General features: G+C 43.0%; 1 protein-coding gene across 2 annotated transcripts in view; it reads left to right on the forward strand.

Annotated features, from left to right (window-relative positions):
* The window catches only part of LOC134928197 (meprin A subunit beta-like), a 155,953-nt gene extending 130,771 nt beyond the window's left edge, over nt 1–25,182 (forward strand). For both annotated transcript variants that reach the window (XM_063923657.1, XM_063923659.1), the window contains 4 exons: nt 10,832–11,284; nt 21,168–21,347; nt 24,093–24,228; nt 24,809–25,182. In XM_063923657.1, the coding sequence (XP_063779727.1) occupies nt 10,832–11,284; nt 21,168–21,347; nt 24,093–24,228; nt 24,809–24,950 (911 nt within the window). In that variant the 3' untranslated portion in view covers nt 24,951–25,182. The remainder of the gene's footprint in view (nt 1–10,831; nt 11,285–21,167; nt 21,348–24,092; nt 24,229–24,808) is intronic.
* Nucleotides 25,183–27,246: the final 2,064 nt, after the last annotated feature.

Genomic DNA, 27,246 nt, shown 5'->3' on the forward strand with positions numbered 1-27,246 from the left:
CCTGCTGTAGTCTCCAATTTTCCTCCATTGCCACCTGCTGTTGTCTCCTATTTTCCTCCATTGCCACCTGCTGTTGTCTCCTATTTTCCTCCATTGCCACCTGCTGCTGTCGGTTGGCCTCCTGCTGAGCCGCTGTAGCTTGCAGCAAGGCTTTAAGCAGATCCTCCATGTCGACAGATTTTTCAGGCGGCTTTGTAGCTGCTTTCACCCAGGACATATATCAAACCCTCAGGGGTGAGTCTCAGTAACTTCACACTGGGCTGTATCTGCATAAACCACCGTTTTCTGCAGGCCTCACAAAGCTGCTGCTTTCACTTATGCGCAGAACGGTGTGCTCGCATTCTCCACCAAGTTGTAACACTGTAGGGGTGCAAGGCGCCTTTTCCTGGGGAATATGGCCGCACGCAGCAGCTGAGGAACAACACAAGTCCAGTTTCTGGTACAACTGACCCCGGCCAGTTTTATTGAAACAGAAAATAAAACAAACCCCAAAATAAAAATACCTTGCCTGTCCGGCACTAACTAAACATAAGATATTCCTAACTGTCACTAAACAAAACACAGAGTTCTTCAGTACATACTGTATAGCTTACTTGCATCAGAAAGCGTGTCTCTCACACACAGATCCTGCAGCCTTCCCAGGCAGTCTGCCCATACTAATCAGGTTAGAAGCACTGTAACACTCTTACACAGCTGAAACCCTGATTAGCCCTCTGTGAGGCCAAAGACCCGAACTGGGCCCAATGTCTAGAACTCGCCTTATCTCTCTCTCAGAGCCTTTACCCAGCTTTTACAGCAAACTGAAAAGGTTCAGACAAAACAAAAAGCATTTTTCCTAGAAGTTAACATTTTCTAAAACATGTAAGACAAGAACCTGGGACAAATATACCTGCCCTCAAACACTATCCCAGTGTTCTTGTCACACCGTACTTATGGGTGTTCAAATTCAAGATGGAGTCTCTGAGAGCGGTGATCTCAGGTCCGGAGGAGGGGGAATTCCTAGTATCTCTGGATATCAAGGATGCGTACCTTCATAGTCTGATCTGGCCTCCTCATCAGGCTTATCTCCGGTTTGCACTGCAGGACTGTAACTACTAGTTCCAGGCACTGCCATTTGGTCTCTCCACGGCACTGAGGGTGTTCACCAAGGTGATGGCAGAGATGATATTTCTACTCCGCAAACAAGAAGTGAACATAATTCCGTACCTGGACGACCTCCTGATAAAAGCGCCGTCCAGGGAGAGGTTGCTGGACACCATTGCTCTCTCAACCAAACACCTCCAGGATCACGGGTGGATTCTGAACCTTCCGAAATGTCACCTAGAGCCAACATGGGGGCTCCCATTCCTGGGAATGATACTGGACACGGAGTCACAAAAGGTGTACCTTCCACTGGAAAAGGCATTGGTAATCCAGTCGATGGTTCGGGATGTCCTGAATCCAACCCAGGTGTCGGTGCATCTGTGCATTCGCCTTCTGGGGAAAAGGGTGGCCTCTTACGAGGCACTTCAATACGGAAGGTTTCACGCAAGACCCTTCCAGCTCGATCTGTTGGACAAATGGTCTGAATCACATCTTCACATGCACCAGAGGATCCGTCTGTCGCCAAAGGCCAGGATCTCCCTTCTGTGGTGGCTACAGTCTTCTCACCTCGTCGTAGGACGGAGGTTCGGAATTCAGAACGGGATTCTGTTAACCACGGATGCAAGCCTCAGAGGTTGGGGAGCAGTCACTCAGAGGGTGCAGTTTCAGGGAAGATGGTCAAGTCAGGAAGTCATCCTTCCAATCAACATTCTGGAACTCAGGGCCATATACAGTGCCCTTCTGCAGGCCTCACATCTTCTTCAAGATCGGGCAATTCAGGTCCAGTCGGACAATGTGACGGGAGTAACAACATAAACCGGCAGGGCGGAACGAAAAGCAGAGCAGCAATGTCAGAGGTGTCAAGAATTCTCCTCTGGGAAGAAAGAAACGCTGTGGCGTTGTCAGCGGTCTTCGTTCCAGGAGTAGACAACTGGGAAGCAGACTTCTTCAGTAGACACGACCTGCACCCGGGGGAGTGGGGCCTTAACCCGTAAGTGTTCAGGTGCTTGACAAGTCAATGGGGATATCCACAGATCAACATGATGGCCTCTCGTCTCAACAAGAAGTGCAGGCGGTATTGTTCCAGGTCGAGAGACCCACAGGCGGTGGCAATAGACGCCCTGATGACTCCATGGGTCTATCAGATGGTGTACGTGTTTCCTCCACTTTCTCTGATCCCAAGAATTCTAAAATGAATAAAAAGTGAAAAGGGTCAAGCAATTCTAATTGCTCCGGACTAGCCAAGAAGGGCCTGGTACGTGGTGTAACGGACGCAGCCCCAGCTGGCTCATGAGGAGTACTTTTTGCCAGCCTGTTTCTGGATTCAGTGCGTTAGTGTAAAGAGACAGGACAGAACTGTGTTATCACCTATATAGCATGCTGCCTGGATTCCCAATAGAACTGGACATCACATATTATTGTGAAACATTATCCCTCTGTTATATGTGTTTGTGGTTATCAGGGAATAATATTTCTAGCCTGATGTATTGTACAGAATGCATATGACGATGTATATATATAAATGTATTGGTTATTGTGTTATAGTTTGTAAAATAATGTTCCCCCATGTGACTGCTCTGATAACATGTTTGTTTGCTGTTGGAGATACAGCCAGTCTCAGATGTCAGTCCATACACCCCCCTCATTCTTCCCCACACAATGGATTCCAGGCTACACAATCAGATTAATTAAGTAAGGTTAATTTAGTTAACATCTTTTGTGGCCTAGAGGACATGCCTGGACATGTGAAAGCAGGTCTATCTGAAAGTGTTCTGTAGTCAGCCCCTTTAATGTAACCCACCCAATACAGAGCCAGAAGGTGTCGCCTTATGGTAGGACAGACAAAGGTTTGAGGATAACAAACAGGAGCTATTGGGACAGAGAGAGTGGAGTTTTTGACCTGAGAGGAATGAGATGGATTGCTTCTGAAAGCTACTAGTAGGATAGCGCTTCCAGTGTGCTGAGTAAGGATTGTGTCTGGATGCATTATGGACACAGAACTACAGCTGGCATGTGACATCAGGAGACTGTAACCCTAAACTACTGTGAGGACTTAGTAAGTAAGATACCATCCTGGCATGTAATAGTTACTGTTTTGTGTACTGTGTGTGTATTTTTACAATAAAGGGCATTTGCCGCTTTACTAAACTGTTTACCTGAGTGATCTGAGAATCCGTATCTTCACAATTGGTGGCAAGCAGTGGGGTCACTCAGTCCCAGTTTACCCTGGGTAAGGCTGCAAGAGGTGTCAGCGGAGGGCACCTAAAAGCCTTGTAAACAGTTTGGCACACAGTAGCCAGGTATCTTGCTGAAAAGTTGGTGGCACATTTGGAAAGTCAGCAGCATGGAGGCAGAAACAGAAATGTACAAAAACCTCAACAAGAGATTCCTGCATATGGTCTGTCGAGCGCGAGGAATTAAGGTGACCGCAACAGATGGAAAGGAATCCCTAATTGCGAAATTGCTGCAATGGGATCAAGAACACCCTTGTGATGAGGAGGAGGATTCTGAGGAGTCAGATGAGAAGGAACAAGTGACGGAATGGTTGAGACCTTCAGCCAGGACATTCAATGCAAGTAACCGCAGGGAGAGCAGAGGATCGGAGGTGGGATCCGGAGGGTTAGTACAACCCCGTCTGAAAGCCCTTGGAGAGGGGAAGGTTGGAGAAACGTTTGATAGGACACCGGAGGTATTACAGGCCCATCTAGAAGCGCTGGGAGATGGCGTGACACCCGAGGATCGGATGCGGGTAATAAAGGAGATGCTGGGATTACCAGACAACAGTCCTACAGTGTCCAATACTCTACAGACTCCCCTGTCCTATCGGGATGTGCCCAGGGAAATGGGCCAGCAACGCAACCTGGTGTCTGAAGTTTTGCATGGAGGAGATTTGCCAAGCCAGCAACTGGGTCAGAGGATGGAGAGCTCGAGCAGTCGGCTGATGGAATCCACTCTAAGGTGGCGTGAACAGACCAGGGAGCAAGGTGTGTTGGATCACTCCAGGAGGCAGTTATCCCCAGAAAGGCGTACATGGAGTCTGGACCATACAGTGCGGGTAAGTGCAGTGAATGCTACCCTGTGCTACCCTATGCAAGGAATATATCAGGAACAGCTGAGTTATAGCATTCCTTTACAAAGGACTAACCAGTCAGCTAAGGTGCCTGTGGTGGGAGGGCTCAATGCACCACACACAGAGGACAAGACCCAGAGTCATGATCTGCTTGATACAGCAATAGACCTGGGAGAAGTGCAGCTTCCAAGCTTTCCATTTTCAGAGATGGAAGATGAGGAACTGGTGAATGAATGCCAGTACCAAGAAGATGTTGGTGTCAAGGGTACCAAGGAGCTGATAAGGGCCGAGGACTCACCGCTGCAGGTGAGGTCTAGTCTGCCAGTGGCACCTGAACCAGCTGTCCAGTTTACTATGCTAGTGGAGGCCCAGCAATTATCATTTGAGGGTGTAGAAGACATTTCAGACCCAAGGGAGGGGGTAGAGGCTTTTGAGGGGGGAGCACATGGAGAAGAATTACAGATACTCACTGCTCCCCTGCAGCCAAATTCAGCCCAGTGGTTAAGGGCAGAAGAAGGGCCCCAGCCACTGACTATCCCTGCCAGGTTTCCTGATGCAAGCCTGGTGATGCAGATTGTGCTACCCTGTGATATCTCAGAAGTAGAGGGAGTAATGTCACTCAAAATGGGGGAGGGGGAGGTAAGCCACTGTCCAGATGCACCAGAGGTGATGGAGGTGGAGATCCCAGGGAATATAGTGTTGGGGAGGGAGAGTGAGGACCTCAGAGACCAGATCTTGTTGATGTAGATCACTCTCCTCTCTGATGCACCAAAGATAAAGGGAGTGTTGTCATCCAAAAAGGAGGGTGGTGAGGGAAGCACCTCTGATGATAGGGGATACCCACCATCAATCCGGCTGTTTAAACCCAGTGCCTGGGATACTGGAGGGGTCTTAAAAACTGGGAACTGCTGAGCCCAGACCCTCCACCGCCAGATGGAAACGTAAGCCCACACTTGTTTGACCCAGGCGGTCCAGATGTGATGTCTGCCCATCCCAAATGGGTTACTCTTGTCACTGAATCGCATTGGCTGGAAAAAGTAGGGGAGGTTTGTAACAGACGCAGCCCCAGCTGGCTCATGAGGAGTACTTTTTGCCAGCCTGTTTCTGGATTCAGTGCGTTAGTGTAAAGAGACAGGACAGAACTGTGTTATCACCTATACAGCATGCTGCCTGGATTCCCAATAGAACTGGACATCACATATTATTGTGAAACATTATCCCTCTGTTATATGTGTTTGTGTTTATCAGGGAATAATATTTCTAGCCTGATGTTTTGTACAGAATGCATATGACGATGTATATATATGAATGTATTGGTTATTGTGTTATAGTTTGTAAAATAATGTTCCCCCATGTGACTGCTCTGATAACCTGTTTGTTTGCTGTTGGAGATACAGCCAGTCTCAGATGTCAGTCCATACACCCCCCTCTTTCTTTCCCACACAATGGATTCCAGGCAACACAATCAGATTAAGTAAGGTTAATTTAGTTAACATCTATTGTGGCGTAGAGGACATGCCTGGACATGTGAAAGTAGGTCTATCTGAAAGTGTTCTGTAGTCAGCCCCTTTAATGTAACCCACCCAATGCAGAGCCAGAAGGTGTCGCCTTATGGTAGGACAGACAAAGGTTTGAGGATAACAAACAGGAGCTATTAGGACAGAGAGAGTGGAGTTTTTGACCTGAGAGGAATGAGGTGGATTGCTTCTGAAAGCTACTAGTAGGATAGCGCTTCCAGTGTGCTGAGTAAGGATTGTGTCTGGATGCATTATGGACACAGAACTACTGCTGGCATGTGACATCAGGAGACTGTAATTCTAAACTACTGTGGGGACTTAGTAAGTAAGATACCATCCTGGCTTGTAATTGTTAATGTTATTGTGTACTGTGTGTGTATTTTTACAATAAAGGGCATTTGCCACTTTACTAAACTGTTTACCTGAGTGATCTGAGAATCCGTATCTTCACACGTGGACCTTCTGGAGATGCTCCTCGAAGATCCGTGGCCTCTACCTCTTCGCGAGGAGCTTCTGCAACAGGGCCCGTTCATCTATCATGACTTACCGCGGCTATGCTTGACGGCGTGGAAGTTGAATGGCTGTTTCTAGCCAGGAGAGGGATCCCTAACAAGGTTATCCCGACTATGATCCAAGCCAGGAAGGAGGTAACGTCTAAGCATTACCATTGTATTTGGAAGAAATACGTCTCTTGGTGTGAGAAAAGAAATTATTCTGCAGTGGAATTTCATCTGGGATGTTTTCTGCTTTTTCTGCAGGCAGGCGTTGATGTGGGCCTGCGTCTGGGCTCCATAAAAGTCCAGATTTAGGCCGTGGCCATTTTCTTTCAGAAACAATTGGATTCTCTCCCTGAGGTCCAGACGTTCTTGAAAGGTGTTCTGCACATCCAACCTACCTTTGTTCTTGGTGTAGTCGGTGTATGTAGCAGTTGATTTCTCAGAGAAATCAACTGCTACATACACCGACTACACCAAGAAAGACCTGTGGTTCTATTGCTGCCTTTACAAGATTCTGGAGGACTTTTCTGGTAATTCACCAATCCGGCTTTATTTCCAAGCCTTCCAAGCCTTTTGTGGACCAGGATACCTACCAAAATTGCGTGGAGTTCAGCTGCTTTCAGGCACCATCGCTATGGATCCTCATATAGGAACACAAGGCTGGTAACATTGGATATTTTGACATCTTTAAGTCCTTATGTGTGAATCTGACTAATCTATCAGGAACACGGTCATAAGGTGTTGCTAAACAACAGCAGTATATAGTCAATTTTTTTCCTTATCCCCATTTGTCAATGGACATTATATTCTCATGTGAGATTTGTTAGCTTAATTTTAATTTTATCTTAATCTTATCTTTTTAACACCAATCTATTAAATGTGTTCAGGAATTTGAATCTAGCGCTGTTTTCCTTTTCTTTTACTTCATGTATATGTAGGGAGACTGACTATCTCCCTTATACAGCAGCTAGGAAAACACCCCATTCTAGCGCCCGACAATATGCTTTGGTATACCCATTCTTCCTAAAGTGGTGTCCGCATTTCACATCAACCAACGGGATGCGGTCAAGATCCCGGTGGTCGTAATTCCGACACCAGGATCCTGACCGGCACAATCCCGACATATTCTCCCTCTGTGGGTGTCGTTGCGCTCGCCCCCCTGTCGGGATTCTGCCGGCCGGGATCCAGGTGTCGGTATTACAACCGGCGGGATCTCGTACTGATCCCCAACCAACCTGTTGTGGTTCCGGTTGTCACAGACACCTCTGCTACTTCAAAGTCTTTGGATGTTGTGAGAGCTTTGAAGGTGTATGTGAAAAGAACAGCTTGTCATAGAAAGACGTACTTGCTGTTTGTTCTTTATGATCCCAATAAGATTGGGTGTCCTGCTTCAAAGCAGACAATTGCACGCTGGATCAGACTTACTATCCAGCATGCTCATTCCACGGCAAGTTTGCCATGTCCAAAATCTGTACAGGCCCACTCTACTAGGTTGGTGGGTTCTTCCTGGGCGGCTGCCCGGGCTGTCTCGGCTTTACAGCACTGCCGAGCATCTACTTGGTCAGGTTCGAACACGTTTGCTAAGTTCTACAAGTTCGATACTTTGGCCTCTGAGGACCTTCCATTTGTTCAATCAGTTCTGCAGGAACCTCAACACTCTCCCACCCGGTTTGGGAGCTTTGGTACATCCCCATGGTACTAAATGGACCCCAGTATCCTGTAGGATGTAAGAGAAAATAGGATTTTAATTACTGTACCTACCAGTAAATCCTTTTCTCGTAGTCCGTAGAGGATACTGGGCGCCCGCCCAGTGCTGCATTCTTCCTGCACTGTTACTTGGTTAAGCATTGTTGGTTTAACCATTGCTGTTCCTTTTTCAAGTTTGGTTAGCTTGGCTTTCCTCTTGTGCTGGTTCGGAATCTCACCACTATCCTTATCTATCCTTCTCTCAAAGTATGCCCGTCTCCTCGGGCACAGTTTCCTAGATTGAGTCTGGTAGGAGGGGCATAGAGGGAGGAGCCAGCCCACACTATCAAATTCTTAAAGTGCCCATGACTCCCAGTGAACCCGTCAATACCCATGGTACTAAATGGACCCCAGTATCCTCTACGGACTACGAGAAAAGGATTTACCGGTAGGTAATTAAAATCCTATTATTATTAATACTATAATGTCAGTTCTAAGATACATCCTGCATTGCTGTATGTTACAGATCGAAATTGTTCAATTTAGATCGATTTCAGATCAATCTTAATCAATGTTAGGCTTCCAGAGTTAAAACACACTTTTACTAGCAGATGTTTTCTTATATTAATTTTTACATTTTAGTACTATAAATGTGTGTTTTAACCATGGAAGCCCAACATCAATTAAGATCATTATGAAATCGAACAAAATTGAACTTTAGTAAATATACCCCCTGGTGTGTATACAGGACAGAAGTGTGAGCAGGTCAGGCACAGCATATACATTACACAGACCTATAGCTCTGCTCCCTGTCCATCAACATGTTGGGACCACCGCACGGTGGTATCCAATACTTCCAGACCCCCAATTCACCAGGAACCATCATGGTGTCAAGAGAGCTCAGCACAGAGAATATACGTTACGGCGGGCGGGGTCACAGTTAACGTACCTCACTGTGACAGATTTGGGATCCCCCAATCCTCCCCTGCAGACAGTAGCCCAGGAACCCCCGATCAGGGAAGGATTTTGGGAGGGCCCAATCATGGGCCCCTTGGTACAGCCGGACCCTAGGCATGCGCCTAGGTTGCCTAGCGGTAAAGCCGTCCCTGATGTATCACAGTGTAAGGCCAATTTGGCTGTTTACATAGCTGTTGGAGATTGGTGTGATATATTATTGGGAACTGCTAAAGCTTCCATAGGAGTTGAAGAGATTGCATATTAACTTTTATTTAGTCGTACTTGGTAGTCGTTACCTAGTTCCACACATCCCTTCTCATCTGGAGAAACTACCAGATGACAGGTTGCTTTATACACGTATGGGTGGAATGCCCAGCCATGTACGGTTTCTGGCCTGAAGTGCATGCTATCTATCCTTGTTTCTCTACCTAGCTCCGCTATCCCATTCCACTTTAAGTACATTTGCTACCTTACTTCCTCCCAGACTTCTTCAACCATGCTAATAATCTAGCCCATCACCTGTGTTCTTGACAGTACTTGGAAATCTTCATCCCTATCTAGAATTCCCTTCATCAAAAAAATCTGAAACATCAATGAGAAGGAGCTCATGACCTCTAGCAGGGCCATCTCTCTAATCATCCATGGTTAATTACTAATAGTGAGAAGCCATCAACCATCAATGGGCGAGCCATCAAGGGTTATCACAAGCTCAGACAGGTAATGATGAAATAGAAAGCTTTTCTGAGCATGGCATCCTGGGGCATTCTCTCTGTCTCCTCCAGGTGGCACATAGACAGTGCTTCTGGGGTGACTGTGCTGCAGTTATTTTTGATTCATGTTTTTAAAAAGGCATGAGACTAATAACTTCCTGAGGGGATGCAATAATGGCCATAGAGGACGGCTGCATAGGGAGTATTGCTAAACGAACAGTCAAAGCAGAAGATCATCTCATCTATTTGCTAGCTACATTGTCAAGGCCCTTCATCCATGAACTTCTTATTTAGCAAAATGTGAAGCCTGGGGTGGGGATACAGTATGACACCATTAGGAGTTTGACCAAAGCCTACCCTAAGCAGGATAGAAGATCTCCTTTCCAGACCATTAGTAGCTTAGCAGAACCCACCAGATAGGCGGATCAGATGATTGACATGTTTCTCACCTATTTTCGCGCAAATCTCAGTTGCACAATAGTTCTGTGTAGTGTCTTCTCCACCCTCCCGGTCATCATACTTTACAACAATTAAGCTGCAGGCCCTTTGAAAAGCATAGACATTACTGGCTAGGTATATCTTCATGTGACACCTTCGCATCCTAGCTACCTTTCAGATGTCCTGCTGCTTAACACTTTGTGACAATGATAACTCCTTTCATAGGGAGGAGCAAAAATGTAACAGATATAGGGGGTCATTCCGAGTTGTTTGCTCGTTGCCGATTTTCGCAACGGAGCGATTAAGGCAAAAATGCGCATGCGTATGGTACGCAGTACGCATGCGCTAAGTATTTTAGCACAAAACATAGTAGATTTACTCACGCCCGAACGAAGAATTTTCATCGTTGAAGTGATCGGAGTGTGATTGACAGGAAGTGGGTGTTTCTGGGCGGAAACTGGCCGTTTTCTGGGAGTGTGCAGAAAAACGCAGGCGTGTCAGGGAAAAATGCGGGAGTGTCCAGAGAAACGGGGGAGTGGCTGGCCGAACGCTGGGCGTGTGTGTGACGTCAAACCAGGAATGAAACGGCCTGAGCTGATCGCAATCTGTGAGTAAGTCTCGAGCTACTCAGAAACTGCTAAGAAATTTCTATTCGCAATTCTGCTAATCTTTCGTTCGCAATTCTGCTAAGCTAAGATACACTCCCAGAGGGCGGCGGCTTAGCGTGTGCAATGCTGCTAAAAGCAGCTAGCGAGCGAACAACTTGGAATGACCCCCATAGAATTAATCATTAAAAACGAATGATTTACCCATTTGTTCGTACTGTGAATGTATCGTGTGATTGGTTTAAGGTGCTTTGGGTTCTTTTTGCAGGTAAACCTGCTGAGTACTGGCAGCTCCATTATTCTTCATTAAATGCAACACACAAGTTTAGATTTGTATTTGAAGGAGTAAAGGGAATTGGAATTTCCACTGGCGGTTTTTCAATTGATGACATCAACTTGTCAGAAACGGAATGTCCTCAAAATATCTGGCACATCGGAAACTTTGCTGATTTACTCAAAGTTGGCATAGTTTTCAGTCCCCCTTTCTACTCTAAAGATGGTTATGCTTATCAGATCGTATTATCTAAATCTACAATGCAAGACTCGTCCATCAGCATTGCAGCATTTCTGTATCTGATATCTGGAGCCAATGACAATACCCTCCAATGGCCATGTCCCTGGAGACAAGCCACAGTAGAGTTCCTGGACAAATATCCAAATGCTCAACAGCGCACCTCAAGTATGAAGAGTATTACAACAGATCCAAGTCAACGTACATCAGGTTAGATATAACAATAATTCATATTAGGTCATTTATAACTTGCATTGTAAGAAATAATGTATTCTGTTAATATTATTATAATTTCTTTATCTAGTGCCACAAAGTGTCTATAGATCCATACAGAGAAATGACAATAAAACACACAAATAATACAATATACTAAAACATACAGTACAGGGGGGAATAAAAGGGTGGTCTTCAGTTTGCCGGCTGTTGGGATCCCGGTGCACAGTATACCGGCGCCGGAATCCCGACACCTTGCATACCGACACCTTTTCTCCTTCTTGGGGGTCCACGACCCCCCTGGAGGAGGAATAGATAGCGTGGCGCTCGTAGTGTGCCACTGTGCCTGCATCGTGGCGAGCACAGCAAGCACGCAAGGGGCTCATTTGCGCTCACTGAGCTGTTAGTATGCCGACAGTCAGGATTCCGGCGCCGGTATGCTGGCTGCCGGGAGCCTGGCCGCCGGCATACCATACTACACCCGAATAAAACAGTATGATTTCTATACTGAATAACAGATAATAACAATAGCAGTCAGTGTTCCATTGCCCTGGGAAAGCAAACAGAACGGCTCAGAGCTGACGGTTGAGTGGGGGCACACTGGAGACAAGAATAGTGCATGGGGAAAACCAAGATGGTGGAAGGACCTGCCAGTGAGAGCCTATAGTCTTTGGAGTGGAGGACACTGGGAAGCGATAAGGGAGAATAGATGGTATAAAATAAGATTGTGAGGATGGCTGGGAGGCTTTAATTTACAGGTGTAATTTAGGGGCAAGTATGAAGTACAGGAAAAGACTTGGATCTGGGACTTGGAGGAAGCAAATAAAAAAATAAAAAAAACATGGAGTGGAGGTGGCAGTCAGAGGAACAGCAAGTTACTTAGGGGGTGTGGGCTGAGATGAGTTTGGAGATATGGGAGGATGAGTTTAAAGTGTAGGAGAAAAGGATGCACTAAAGGTGTTTTAAAAAAAAAACAGGTTGGGGGGAGCCAAGGACACAAACATAAAGTTGAAAAGAGTGGGAGGCGGAGATGAAAGTAGAGTCTAATAAATGAAATAGTAAATAGTACATATAAAACATATACAGCACCAATATAAAAACAGCCCCATTATACTGCTATTATTCAGAGGAGTCCATTTGGATACTGTGTCGCATTTGCAAAAACCTACTGACACTTTAATTTTCACATTGACTTTCCTGGAAAGCTACAATTTGTGTCTTGTAATACAATTCTTGCACTATTCAGTTTTCCTGAGGAGGGGTTCAATATGAAATACCTACAATCAAAAGCCCGACGATCAAAATCCCGTCAACAATTGACTGACGGTCAAAATCCAGACACGGTCAAAATCCTGACATTTAAAATACCGACAAGTCAAAAAGTCGACATGAGGGTTTCATATTTGAGTGTGTGTCGACATAGGTCAACATGGACACCGTATAAATGTGCTGCATCCTCTTGCTGTGCTAGCCATGCCTTGGGCGCGGTGCTTTGCTGCACTCGGCACACTATTATATTCCTCCCCAGGTCCACTGGGATTGTACAGTATGAACAAGTCGGTTACAATGAAAAAATCATGAAAAACTCATGTCGACTTTTTGACCTGTCAACATTTTAAATGTAGTTTTTTTGACCTTGTCAGTATTTTAAATGTCAGTATTTTGACCATGTCAGGATTTTGACCTTGTCGGGATTTTGACAGTCGGTTTATGGTTGTCGGGATTTTGACTGTCGGGATTTGGATTGTAGGTAAATTGACTGCATCCCCTGAGGAGATGCTAACAAGTGCATTTACTACTAAAGACTTTTAATTAATTTATTTGTGATTACTGTTTTTATACAGGTATATAATTTATATTTACTATTTTATTCATTAGTATCTGAACTGATTTTGGGCCTAATTCAGACCCTGTCGCAAGTGTGCAAAAATAGTTATGAAGCGATTTTTGGACATGTGCGTATGCGCGTATGCCGGTCACGGTGTCTATGATCAGGTCTGAATTACTCCCTAAGTTTTTAGAGATATACAGTCACGCTGCGCTCTCACTCCCTTTGGTTTATATTAGTACTTTCACTTTTTGGGTTTCAGCAACCCATACTTGGTAAAAGAGCAGCAATCCGGTTGTATTATTTTCAGGAAGTGACCGTCTTGTTCTGTGTTGTTTTTGTGCATCGGTAAAGTACTTGTTGCCTATATCTAGCCACCATTTGGTTTGCTGGAAGGTTTCCATAGTTTCCATTTGTTTTGCTGTGACTTCATTGCTGCACATACCGGGCACGCCCCAAGTGATCCAATTTCCAGTACACGGACGCAAGCCATATCCGGAAGTGCGCTTAGCATGCATGGCAGATACTGAGGGGATCAGGTTATAAGGTATTTAAATGTTTTTATGAGCACTGTATTGGCTTGTGTGTCCTGAAAAAGGGGAGGATCTCCCTGAAATGTCAAATGTTCTACCTGTAATACAGTGCATCCGGAAAGTATTCACATCGCTTCACTTTTTCTACATTTTGTTAAGTTACAGCCTTATTTCAATATGAAATACATTCATTTTTTCCCTCAAAATTCTACACACAATACCCCATAATGACAATATGAAAAAAAAGTTATTTTGAGACTTTTGCAAATGTATTAAAAATAAAAAACGAAGAAATCACATGTACATAAGTATTCACAGCCTTTGCCATGAAGCTCAAAATTGAGCTCAGGTGCATCCTGTTTCCACTGAACATCCTTGAGATGTTTCTACAGCTTAATTGGAGTTTACCTGTGGTAAATTCAGTTGATTGGACATGATTTGGAAAGACACACACCTGTCTATATAAGGCCCCACACTTGACAGTGCATGTCTGAGCACAAAGCAAGCATGAAGTCAAAGGAATTATCTGTAGAAGGGTACAGAAAAATATCTGCTGCTTTGCAGGTCCCAATGAGCACAGTGTCCTCCATCATCCGTAAATGAAAGAAGTTCGGAATCATCAGGACTCTACCTAGAGCTGTCAGGCCATCAAAACTGAGTGATGGGGGGAGAAGGGCCCTAGTCAGGGAGGTGATCAAGAACCTGATGGTCACTCTGTCAGAGCTACATCATTCCTCTGTGGAGAGAGGAGAACCTTCCAGAAGGACAACCATCTCTGCAGCAATCCACCAATCAGGACTGTATGGTAGAGTGGCCAGACGGAAGCCACTCCTTAGTAAAAAGCACATGGCAGCCCACTTGGAGTTTGCCAAAATGCACCTGAAAGACTCTCAGACCATGAGAAACAAAATTCTCTGTTCTGATGTGACAAAGATTGAACTCTTTGGCATGAATGCCAGGCGTCATGTTTGGAGAAAACCAGGCACCGCTTATCACCAGGCCAATATTCCTACAGTGAAGCATGGTGGTGGCAGCATCATGCTGTGTGGATGTTTTTCAGCGACAGGAACTGGGATACTAGTCAGGATAGAGGGAAAGATGAATGCAGTAATGTACAGAAACATCCTGGATGAAAACCTGCTCCAAAGCGCTCTTGACCTCAGACTGGGGCTGGTTCATCTTTCAGCAGGACAACGACTCTAAGCAAACAGCCAAGATATCAAAGGAGTGGCTTCAGGACAGATCTGTGAATGTCCTTGAGTGGCCCAGCCAGAGCCCAGACTTGAATCTTTTTGAAAATCTCTGGAGAGATCTGAAAATGGCTGTGCACCGACGGAGGTTCAGGAGAAATATGAGGAAAAATTACTTCACAAAAAGGGTAGTGGACAAGTGGAACAGCCTCCCATCAGAGGTGGTAGAGGCTAAGACAGTAGAGCACTTTAAACATGCATGGGATAGACATAAGGATATCCTTACAAAGCAATAAGGATCAAATAAGTTTTGAGATAAAAATGTTTTTTGTTTTTTTTTAAAAAGGGCAGACTAGATGGGCCAAGTGGTTCTTATCTGCTGTCAAATTCTATGGCCCTCATTCCGAGTTGTTCGCTCGGTATTTTTCATCGCATCGCAGTGAAAATCCGCTTAGTACGCATGCGCAATGTTCGCACTGCGACTGCGCCAAGTAACTTTACTATGATGAAAGTATTTTTACTCACGGCTTTTTCTTCGCTCCGGCGATCGTAATGTGATTGACAGGAAATGGGTGTTACTGGGCGGAAACACGGCGTTTCAGGGGCGTGTGGCTGAAAACGCTACCGTTTCCGGAAAAAACGCAGGAGTGGCCGGGGAAACGGTGGGAGTGCCTGGGCGAACGCTGGGTGTGTTTGTGACGTCAACCAGGAACGACAAGCACTGAAATGATCGCACAGGCAGAGTAAGTCTGGAGCTACTCTGAAACTGCTAAGTAGTTAGTAATCGCAATATTGCGAATACATCGTTCGCAATTTTAAGAAGCTAAGATTCACTCCCAGTAGGCGGCGGCTTAGCGTGTGTAACTCTGCTAAAATCGCCTTGCGACCGATCAACTCGGAATGAGGGCCCATGTTTCTATGTTTCCCATCCAACCTGATGGAGTTTGAGATGTGCTGCAAAGAGGAAGGGGTGAAACTGGCCAAAGATAGGTGTGCCAAGCTTGTGGTATCATATTAAAAAAGTCTTGAGGCTGTAATTGCTGCCAAAGGTGCATCAACAAAGTATTGAGCAAAGGCTGTGAATACTTATGTACATGTGATTTCTTAGTTTTTTATTTTTGATGAATTAGCAAAAATCTAAAGAAAAAAAATGTTTATCACGTTGTCTTTATGGGGTATTGTGTGCAGAATTTTGAGGGTAAAAATGTATTTATTCCATTTTGGAATAAGGCTGTAACATAACAAAATGTGGAAACAGTGAAGCGCTGTGAATACTTTCCAGATGCACTGTAAGTGTCTGAGTGCCACCTTCTTGTTCCTTGCTATATATACAGAGTCCTTCAAAAAGATGGACCCAAGTGTCTTTTTCCACTGAAGTCACCACTGCCGTGGTTTTGGGAACAATGTTAAGAAGAACTGCAGCGCCCCTGTGGGTCACAGTGGGGGTGTCTATAGGATGTCACTCAACAGCCACAACAATATGGATATCTCTTCTGCGCTCACACTGAATGACAAAGTTGTATGGATAATATCATACAAAAGTCCAAGGTCTCTCAATAGATGGAACAATAGAAGTATGAAAAGTTTGTCCAAATTGATAGTCTCCTTTTCTTAGATTCTTCTACATAGAAAACTGTGACATCAAAGGAGGCACTGGTGTTCATACCATACTCACATGGGAGCATGCATATTTCCTCATATAAAGGTGTCTTTTATTTTCGTATTTCGTGATCCTTGGTATAGTCTCCACGTGATGAAGTGGTTCCCACCATGGATCCTCGGAAACAAAAAAGGGAAGAGGAAGACAAGGGGCGACCAATCGAGTAGTAGGTTCTGTTGGCCAAATAGTTCCCTAAAGTGCAGGAATTAATTTCCCCTTTATGAGGACGGTATGCGTACCATACTCACATCTATCAGGGGGGAGGGTACATATAAAGGTATCTTTTTTTTCCCCAACGCTTGTATTCATTATGGGGTGATTCTAACTCTTTATGCACCAACAGGACTCCCCAAAAAATAAGTGAGACCACAATGCACATATGGGATGTACCCAAACTCACAATTCATGCATGGAGATGTGTCCGTAAAGGTTTCTTTGGGACTTCTGATGGCTTCTTCTCCCCAGACTGTGGGCTCCGTACCTCTCCAGTGGGCCGGGCAGTCACTCGTCCGGGATCCCGGCTGTCGGGATGTCAGGGCCAGGACTGTGATCTGCTTTGTGTTGGTGTGCCACTCTCCCTTTTGAGGATGAGGAAGAGGGGGGAGGGGGAAAGAACTTTGGTGGAAGCTGTAAAGACCATTCATAGGAACCATTTTAGTTCAAAGTCTAAATTAAGACCTTTGGGGTTTAGAGTCCCCAAATTAAAAATGGTCCTCATTTCCATTTGTGCTAGTCTCTTTTGTGTCTTTTTTTCTCTCCAGTTGCTAAAGACCAATTGGATGCCACAGAAGAAGGCCAGTTCTGTGATTTTGCATTCATGTTCTTTCGTAAAGTGGGCTGATATTCCATCAGTAATTACACCTTTTTTGATGTTTCGGAGGTATTCACTCATTCTCTCCTTTAGTTTCCTAGTTGTCCTCCCCACATATTGTTTGTTACATTTGCATTGTACCAGATAGACTACATTCTTGCTGTCGCAAGTTTTGAAGTCTCTAATCTCGAATTTCCTATTAGCGCTTGTAGAGGCATAGCTGGTTATAACCGATTCTTTACTTTTACAATTTGTGCACATCTGGCATGATCCGCATCTATGGAATCCTTTTGTTTTAATGGTAATTGTTCTCTTTGGGATTTCCTATGCACTTTTCACTATCTGTTTCCGTATGTTATCTGCTTTGCGGTACACAAAACATGGTTGTTTGGGGATATAGTTCTTAATAATGGGGTCCTGGAGTAATAAACCCCAATATTTCTTCACAATTTTTTCAAACTGTTTATACTGGCTGTTATATTTGGTGATGAAAGTCACCATATGGTTGTGTTTAGTATTCTTTTTTTGTTCTTCCGGTGCAGCTGGTTGTATCATTAGTCCTCTATCCATTTCTTTATACTATTCACATGGTTCCTCCAATTTTTCGTTACTGTATCCCTTCTTTTTAAATTGTTCCTTCAATGCTGTACCTTGTTCTTAATAGTCTCTCAGTTTCGAACTATTTTTTTCTGATTCTATGGAACTGACTACTGGGGACTGATGATAACCAGTTCGGATAGTGGTTACTACTCGACAGAATAAATGAGTTGCAATCCGTGGGTTTAATGTAAGTTTTTGTTTTGTATGTTGTTCTCCTCTATGAATATGACCAAATCCCAAAAAGTAACGGATTCCTTGCTTCTTTGAATTGTCAGTTTGATGTTTTTATCGTTCATATTCAAATAGTCACAGAAGGTATCCAATGAAGTATCATCACTGTTCCAAATGAATACTATGTCGTCTATATATCTTCTCCATAGCATCAGGTTCGCCACAAATTCATGGCTCCCATACACTGATCTTTCATCCCAGTGGGCCATGAACAAGTTAGCACAACTTGGGGGTGCCCATCGCAGTCCCATGTAGTTGCAGATAATATGAACCATCAAACCAGAAGAAGTTGTTTGTTAAGATGAACTCAATGCTTTCCAGGATAAGTGATGTCAAGTAAGTTTTCTTTCTCTAAAAAATATGCTGCCGTGGTTTTGTTTTCCAGGTAATTCACATTAGTCGCTAATGGTGGCACAAAAACATGGTCTTTGACGTATCCCCACAAGAAAAAGTTGCAGGGTGTAGTGTCTGGGAATCTTGGGGTCCAAGAATATAGCGCCAAATCTTGGGGTCCCGTGTGACCTATCCAACATTGAGGCAGTATGTCATTTAGAAAACATTGAACCTGCAGGTGCCGATGTGATGGTGTTCCAGCTTGCTGAATAATGAAGTAATCAGAATCTTTATTAAGTTGTGGAAAGAGCCAGATCTGCAGCATTTTGAGGTATGTTTGACCCGTAACTGTGTTTCCCTCGAAAATGAAAGGGCCATAAACCTTTCCTTGAGAAATGGTACAAAACACGTTCGCTTTTGGAGAATCCACAGTTTCGCGTGGATTCTCTAATCCCCATATGCGTAAATTGTGACGGTTAACTTTACAGCTTGGATGAAACATTGTTTCATCACTAAAAATCAAACACTGTAAGACGCTGTTGTCTTCCATGTTCTGTAACATCACATCATTAAATTCTAAATTTAATTTGTCACCTGCATGAAGAGCCTGTACCAGTTGCAACCAGTTTGGCTTCATGACTACACATTGCCTTAACACATGCCAGACAGGAGTTGCGCGGACTATGCAGAAAACTCTCTTGAATTCTTCTCACGTTTTCCTTTTGGTCGCCCTCGGCTCTTAACCTTACATAAACAGCCTCAAAATGTCGGAACCAACGACGAATGCTCTTTGGCATTGGCGGATCACTGCCAAAATGCTATTAAAACACACACAACCACAATTACGGATTAAATCTTGGTGAACTGCAGAATGCAGACCGCCTTGTGTTGTGGAGTCGCCAGCTCTCTGCCCCACTCTTTTAAGTGGTAAGAGTTTCAAAAATATACTGGTAGGTCAACTGGATTCCAACAAAAATAAACCCTAGTATGAATGTGTGCGCATGTACATGTGGTAGGGAATATAGATTGTAAACTCCACTGGGGCAGGGACCGATGTGAATGGCCAAAATATATAATAATAAATCAACCTATCTATCTATAAAACAAATAAAGTGTGAAAAGCGCCTACTAGTATGTATTATTTTTTTCAACCCTGTTACCCATATACTGTATAGAAAATATGTTGGGATTTGACACTCTAAACTGGAGTTCTCCCATTAACAGATAAGCTCTATTGATTTTGTTTTCTACCTACCTTTTTTTTTTACTGCTGAATTACACTGTGGTTTTATACTAAATGAATCTGAACTGAAGGATCTTATTGGGACTATAATGTTCCTAATTCATAGTCTACTGTATATTGATGCATTTGCAGTTTAAAACAGTATACACTGGGCCTAAATCAGATGTGTTGCAAAGTGGCTATTGTATGCAAATCGCTGATGTTGATGTTTTCTTGCAATGACGGTCACAACGACGGATTTAGTTGCAAAAGGAGTAACTGTAACAGTCGTAAGAGTAACTGGTCAAGTGAATGCAGACATGTTATGGCCTTTCAGATGGCGTTTTCTGGGCATGCATAAATTAGCAGTTGCGATCCTGCATACTGGAGAGCTTTCTGCGTCCCAGGAAACAGCTCAGCCTGCACGTCTTCATAGGCACTCAGAATCCAAGATATGACCTATTTTGCAATGATGATAATGATGTATCAGCAATTGTACGCATCTGAATTAGGCCCACTATGCTATGTTTCTGTTTTATTACATATATTCTCATATGGTGGACATGTGACTGAAGACAATCTGAATAAGATAAGTTGCTGGATTTACTCATCATTTATGTGCACTTTACACAGCGTGTTACCCATACATAGTTGAATAAAATAATACACAATAGTAGTAGTAGGCACTTCCAATACTATTTGATGTGTATATAGTATCTGTGGTTCACAAACGCACAACACCTAGGTTTAGAGCTGACACCGTGTTACTCTTAAGTATATGTGCACTTTCCTTAGTATCTATATACTTGTATGTGGATCTATATATATATATATATATATATATATATATATATATATATATATATACATACATATATATATATATACATACAGGTTGAGTATCCCTTATCCAAACTGCTTGGGACCAGAGGTATTTTGGATATCGGATTTTTCCGTATTTTGGAATAATTGCATACCATAATGAGATATCATGGTGATGGGACCTAAATCTAAGCACAGAATGCATTTATGTTACATATACACCTTATACACACAGCCTGAAGGCCATTTTAGCCAATATTTTTTTATAACTTTGTGCATTAAACAAAGTGTGTGTACATTCACACAATTCATTTATGTGTCATATACACCTTATACACACAGCCTGAAGGTCATTTAATACAATATTTTTAATAACTTTGTGTATTAAACAAAGTTTGTGTACACTGAGCCATCAAAAAACAAAGGTTTCACTATCTCACTCTCAGTCAAAAAAGTCCGTATTTCGGAATATTCCGTATTTCGGAATATTTGGATATGGGATACTCAACCTATATATAATATGTATATATATATATATATATATATATATATATATATATATATATATATATACACATTTACACACACACACACACACACACACACACACACACACACGTATGTATATTGACTGGTTTGCATACTTTCAGATGGTTCCAACTTGCTATGGGATAACCCTACAATAGTTGGAAGTACAAGCGTATTCCCCAATGGAACATTTTACAAGATTTCTGGAGGGTATGGGAAGTATCTATTTACATCTGAAGAATGGCTCTATCGAAGAGACTTCCTGAAAGGAGGAGATGCATTTATTCTTATATCCATGGACGGTATGTTCAACTTATCATTCAGAATATATAGCTGCAATTACTTTTTAGGAACAGCAACATTCCAGATAGATGGTGTACTGTAATTCAATAACAGTGCTAAAAATGGCAAAATTCCTGAACCGTTACCTTACACATCTTAATTCTTCCCTCGATTTACCAGTATTCTTCATGGACCACTTTTACATTTTGGCTGCCAAAACATGTAGCCTATGTGGTTTTGGCAGGCAATTTTGAGCCCATTTTGTGGCAATTTTGGTACCCAGGGCACAATATACCTGACTCAGAAAAGAGGATATCCTTGCCTTACATAACTGCTCTAAAACCAAATGTTTGTAAGTCTTTGGGGTAGATTTTCTAAAGCTCCTAAAACTGAGGTTTTGATGTTTCCCATTACAGCCTGTTAAAGTCTATCATTTTCTAGGATGTCTTCAGACTCTGAACAGATCCCTCTTGTAGATTTACACTCCCTGCGTGTACACATGGTGGGTGATTCTTTTTTAATCCATGTACCATAAGAGATGGCAAAACTCTGAGACACAGCCCAATATTACCTAGGCCTTTAATATTTTCAATATATTCACTTGCAGGTCCCTTAGTGCTGGTAACTTTGTCACTATGAGAGTTCTCGCCAATAAGAAGTATGTGAAAAATGGGATCAGTTGTGAATTTGGTCCCAAATTTCTGATTAGTTGACAGGATTCAGCCAATAATAGTTTTATATGAGACTAGTGGGCTGTAAGTCTTCCTCATATAATCCCTAGATTTTACACATACAAGGGTATTTTAATACATTTAGGGGTCTATTTACTAAGCCCCCGGTGGAGATAAAGTGGCCGGAGATAAAGTAACAGCCAATCAGCTCATAACTGCCATGTCACAGGCTGGGTTTGAAAAATTACAGTTAGACTGTGATTGGCTGGTACTTTATCTCCAGCGACTTTATCTCCATCCAAGGCTTAGTAAATAGACCCCATAGTGCCTACTCCAAAATTTTGTTTGCGGCCCTCAGACAGTAGAATAATCTTATTCTTACCATGGTTTGCCTTGGGTATTTCCCAACCTGGCTCCTGTATCACTAAGAGGGCTCATTGGTAAGCAACTTGTGCACAAGGTACAGATGTGTCCTCCTACAACAAGCCTCAATACGCCATGCAGCTGGAGATGCCAGGTGCGAGTGAGCTGCCAGGCATCTCAGCTGATATAATACTTGTATATCTGCGTGCGACAGAGGGGCAGATTTATTAAACCTGGTGAAGTGATAAAGTGAAAGGCGATAATGCACCAGCCAATCAGCTCCTAATTGCCATGTTACAGGCTGGGTTTGAAAAATGACAGTTAGAAGCTGACTGGCTGGTGCATTATCACCCAAGGGCGTAGCTACTATAGATGCAGGGAGTGCAGCTGCTTTGGAGCCCACAACTAAGAGGTTCCATGTCACAGTTACAGGTGTTATAAACATTTTTCACCACTGGGTGGTACATAGGGGCCCTTACAAACATTTGCCTTGGGGCCTACAAAATATCTAGTTATCCCCCTGGACCTGCTCATTGTAATGTGAAATAAAATTAACTGGAGGTCATTATAATGTTACATAACATGAACTGGAGCACTGTAATGTGAAACAAAGTGAAGTGGAGGCACTATAATGTAGCATAATATGAAGTGGGTACACTGTACTGTGGCATAATATAAACTGGGAGCACTGTAATGTGGCACAATATGAACTGGGGGCTCTCTATGGCATAATGTGAATTGGGGGTACTGTGTTACATAATATAAATTGGCAGCCCTACAATGTGACATAATATGAACTACAGCACTACTAATGTTCATAAAATAAACTAGTACACTACTATGGGGAATACAGTAACTACGGCACTACTATGAATTAGAAAATGAACTACTGTGGGACACTATTATGGGGCATAAAATTAACAACTGCTGGGAGTGGTGTTTCTCTAGAAGCATTGGGACAGGGGTCCCTCCAAAATGTTGCTATGGGGCCCACAAAGATCTGGCTATGCCCCTGTTATCACCTTCCACTTTATCGCTTCACCAGGCTTAATAAATCTGCCCCTGAGTCTGTATATAGAGCACAATAGAACGTGCCATGTAAAATAACTGTGGCCTCTCCATCTTAGCACTTTGTATACAGATTCAGAGACTCAGAGAGTTATTTAGGTTTGTTAGCAAACTAATATACTGTAGCAGAATAATGGATTTAGAGTTGGGCGGGTTATATTGTTTCTGTGCAGGGTAAGGGGGTCATTCTGAGTTGATCATAGCTGTGCTAAATTTATCACAGCTACAATCATCTTCCCAGACATGCGGGGGGACGGCCAGCACAGGGCTAGTCCACCCCGCATGTCAGCCCCTCCCCCCCGCACAAGTACAAAAGCATCGCACAGCGGCGATGCTTTTGTACTTGAAGAGTAACTCCCGGCCAGCGCAGCTCCTGCGGCTGGCCGGGAGTTTTCTCGTCGCTGCCCCGGTTCGCAGTGGCTGCGTGTGACATCACAGGCTGTCGGCCTGAAAAATTTAACAGTTAAGGGTTCTCTACCTGTATTTTCATACATTTAAAAATGGACAAACACATTATATTATATACCTGTCAACACCAGATTCATTCTAGCCTGGTTTGATTGTTACTCATCAGATACACAGTAGCAAATCAATCAATCAATCAATCAATCAATCCATTCACAAATGTCATTATTATCTAACCTGCATATGCTATTCCTACAGATATTTCACACCTAAAGCAGTCTCAACCATTGCCTCAGCCAACCTCCCCACCACCCAAGGTTCCGGTACTTTGCAAAGAAAATATTTGTAAGAACAATGGACTCTGTGTTGTTGAAGATTTAAAATCAGTGTGCAGGTAATTAATACAATAATTTTGTTGAGTTTTAGGGATTTTGAAAAAAATAGTGACTTTTAGATTACTTGTAAAAGCAACCCAAGTCCAGCCTGAGCCATCAGGCCCTGAGTAAGTTCCTGCCCTGGGACTTACTGCCAGCCACACTCTCAGCACCATTTTCCTGGCTCTCCGCTAGCAGGCAATGGTGTAAATCATCTAGACAGATTAGAGTCTTCCAGTGAAAATGTTGGGGCCCAATTTGGAATGATACATTTTGCATACCGTAAGATAACACCTAAGAAGCACCCTAAAAAATCCGTTGTGAGATTTTCATGGGAATTTCTCTTCCCGACTATTAAATCATCATGTGTATTATGGCTGCCTGAGTCTATTGGGGAGAGAGGCTAACTCTGATTAGCCTGGGGTAAAAGCAGTGGGGACCACATACAGTATTACTGTAGCTTCAGACATTCATTTATCCCTTGCAAACTATATGAGTGTGTTTATATATTTCCAAGGAACAGGAATTTCATATATTTACATTTCTTTGCTATGTTTACATACTGTATATAAGTTTGAACATGCTATTTGTATCCTACAGGTGCATAACTTCTGGAGACTGGTGGTATGTGGGTGAGCGATGTGAGACTAGGGTCTCCAGTGAAGGCCACATGTGGAAAGCGTCTTCCATATCTCCACTACTTTTTGCATTGTTCACAATCTCTTTTATGAACACTACATAATGTCAGATAAATAATAACGGTTTACATAATCTGTAAAACATGTAAAATGAAAAAAAAAAAAAAAAACATTTTGATAAAGAGCACAATGCCATTGTTGGTATCAATCAAAATTACAATTACTGTATCTACCCACCAAAAATGTATTTGATGATTATTTTAATAATTTTGCACATAATTTTTTTGATCAGTATGACTATCGGCCTTGCTACAGCTTGCGTTAAGTAGCTCTGCTTTCTGGCTAAAACAAGACATTTTGTGAAATAAAGGTTTTGTGATAGAAAAAAAGGTCACCTCTTTATTTCTCTGCCTGTGCTTGGCTAATAAGGCAAACTCTGCTTAGGATTGTAAGTGGAACACTCAGGTGTTCCTTGCCTTGTATCCACTTGGTTACTTATAAAACATTTGGAGACTGTGCAAAGGGGCAGATGTACAGTGTAAATGGGGTCTGAAGCCAGGTCCGATGTGTCCGATTGTCCCATGTTCAAATCCGGGTATTTGTGTAAAAAGGGTATAAATGGGTAGGACATGCACATAGTGCCCCTGTAAGCTGTCCTACTTAGTAAATACTGTATGTATACATAGAACCGGCCCTAACTAATATGATGCCCTAGGCAAGATTTTGGCTGGTGCCCCCTAGCACCGCCGCTAGTTCCGCCTCTGTTACGCCACAAAGTAGAGCACCTTTTACACATAATGCTACACATTAGTAATGCCTTTATACACATAATATCACAGAGTAATGCCCCTTACACATATGACACACATTGAAGAAGCCCCAATAAGGGGAGAAACGCGTTGGAAGAGTGACTATAGGGGGCTCCTGCATATATTTCTCTTGAGGCTGGAATTGTGTTTTTACATCTCACTGGTCAGTGCCGTTTTCAGCCGACGGCCATACCAGTTGTTTTACTGTCCGCCCAGGAGTTGGTGTATGTAAGGTGTCCTGCCTACATTTTTTTTAAAAATAAAGTGTTTTTATTATTATCACTTTTACCATTATTTTTGGAGGAGCATACAAAGAAACCGCTACATGAGGATTGACGCCTTTTCCTGAGTGAGTAATGGTACACATGCATTAGAGATAAAGATACCTTTATATGCGGAAATGTGCCATATTCACTGTGAGTGGGGTATGCCATCTATCTCCATAGAGAATGTTTGTCCTTGCCAGCATTATGCATCATTAATCTCATTTAAAGACGTACTACACCATGATGTTTTATTTTTGCTTTTATTGTATATCATCTTGAAACGTGTCACGGAGCTGAGGATTCGACCGTCTTTTCATCATAAACAGGAGGAGTCTTTTGGGATTTGGACTATTTCATATATTTACATATGGACAATAAGTATTATTGGTTTATGGTAACACACTGAGCGCTTTTATTTGAGTTTTTGTTCTTTTGTCTGTCATATTCATATGAGGGTTGAGTGGCCCTTACTTGCTCAAACAGCTGCATAAGTGAGGTTGCGCCTTGGGTTTCTGATCATTTTTCTTTGGTACACATTGTTAATGTCCTTATAAACATAATGCGCCTTACACATTATGCCAACCTTTATTAATGCCTTTATACATATAATGTCCCTTACACATATGCTGCACATTATGTGTGTCATTATGTGCATAAGGGCATTAATAATGTCCCTTACACATATGGCGAACACTATTGCACAACCAACCCACCCGAACACAGCACTCACATGGCCGCTAACACTGCCTTTGCCCTTTGCCTCTGCTTGAATACAGATGTGTCCTCATACATCTTGCCGCAATACACCATGCAGCAGGACATGCCTGGCGTGAGTCAGCTGGCAGCTCTAGACCAGCTCTGCTAACGTCGGGCACCTTTTTTGCTATGTGACTAGGATACACAAGCAGCTTCTGCTGATTAAAATTATATGCTGCATGAACATATTCTGTGTGAGACTGCAGCTGTATCTGCATAAGTAATGCTACGTTACAGTGATTTCCAGGAATACACTATAACATAGCATTTTGTATGCAGATACAGCCGCAGTCACACACAGAATATAGGCATGCCGCATATCATTGTAATCAGCATAAACTGCTTGTGCCCTTAGGCATACCAAATGCCCTAGGTATTTGCCTAGTTTGCCTATGCATAGGGTTGGCTCTGTGTATACACACTTAAAAATTAAAAGAAATCATAGCTAGTCGCTTTTTAAAAATTTTCTATTTAATTGGCTATCATCAAATGAGGGCTTATAATCAGTGAAAATAATAAAATTAGGCAGGGGTGGCTGTTACTGTTGTGCCTAAGAGCTTCTTGTACTT

This window comes from Pseudophryne corroboree, chromosome 5 (genome assembly GCF_028390025.1).
Source record: "Pseudophryne corroboree isolate aPseCor3 chromosome 5, aPseCor3.hap2, whole genome shotgun sequence".
NCBI lineage: Eukaryota > Metazoa > Chordata > Amphibia > Anura > Myobatrachidae > Pseudophryne > Pseudophryne corroboree.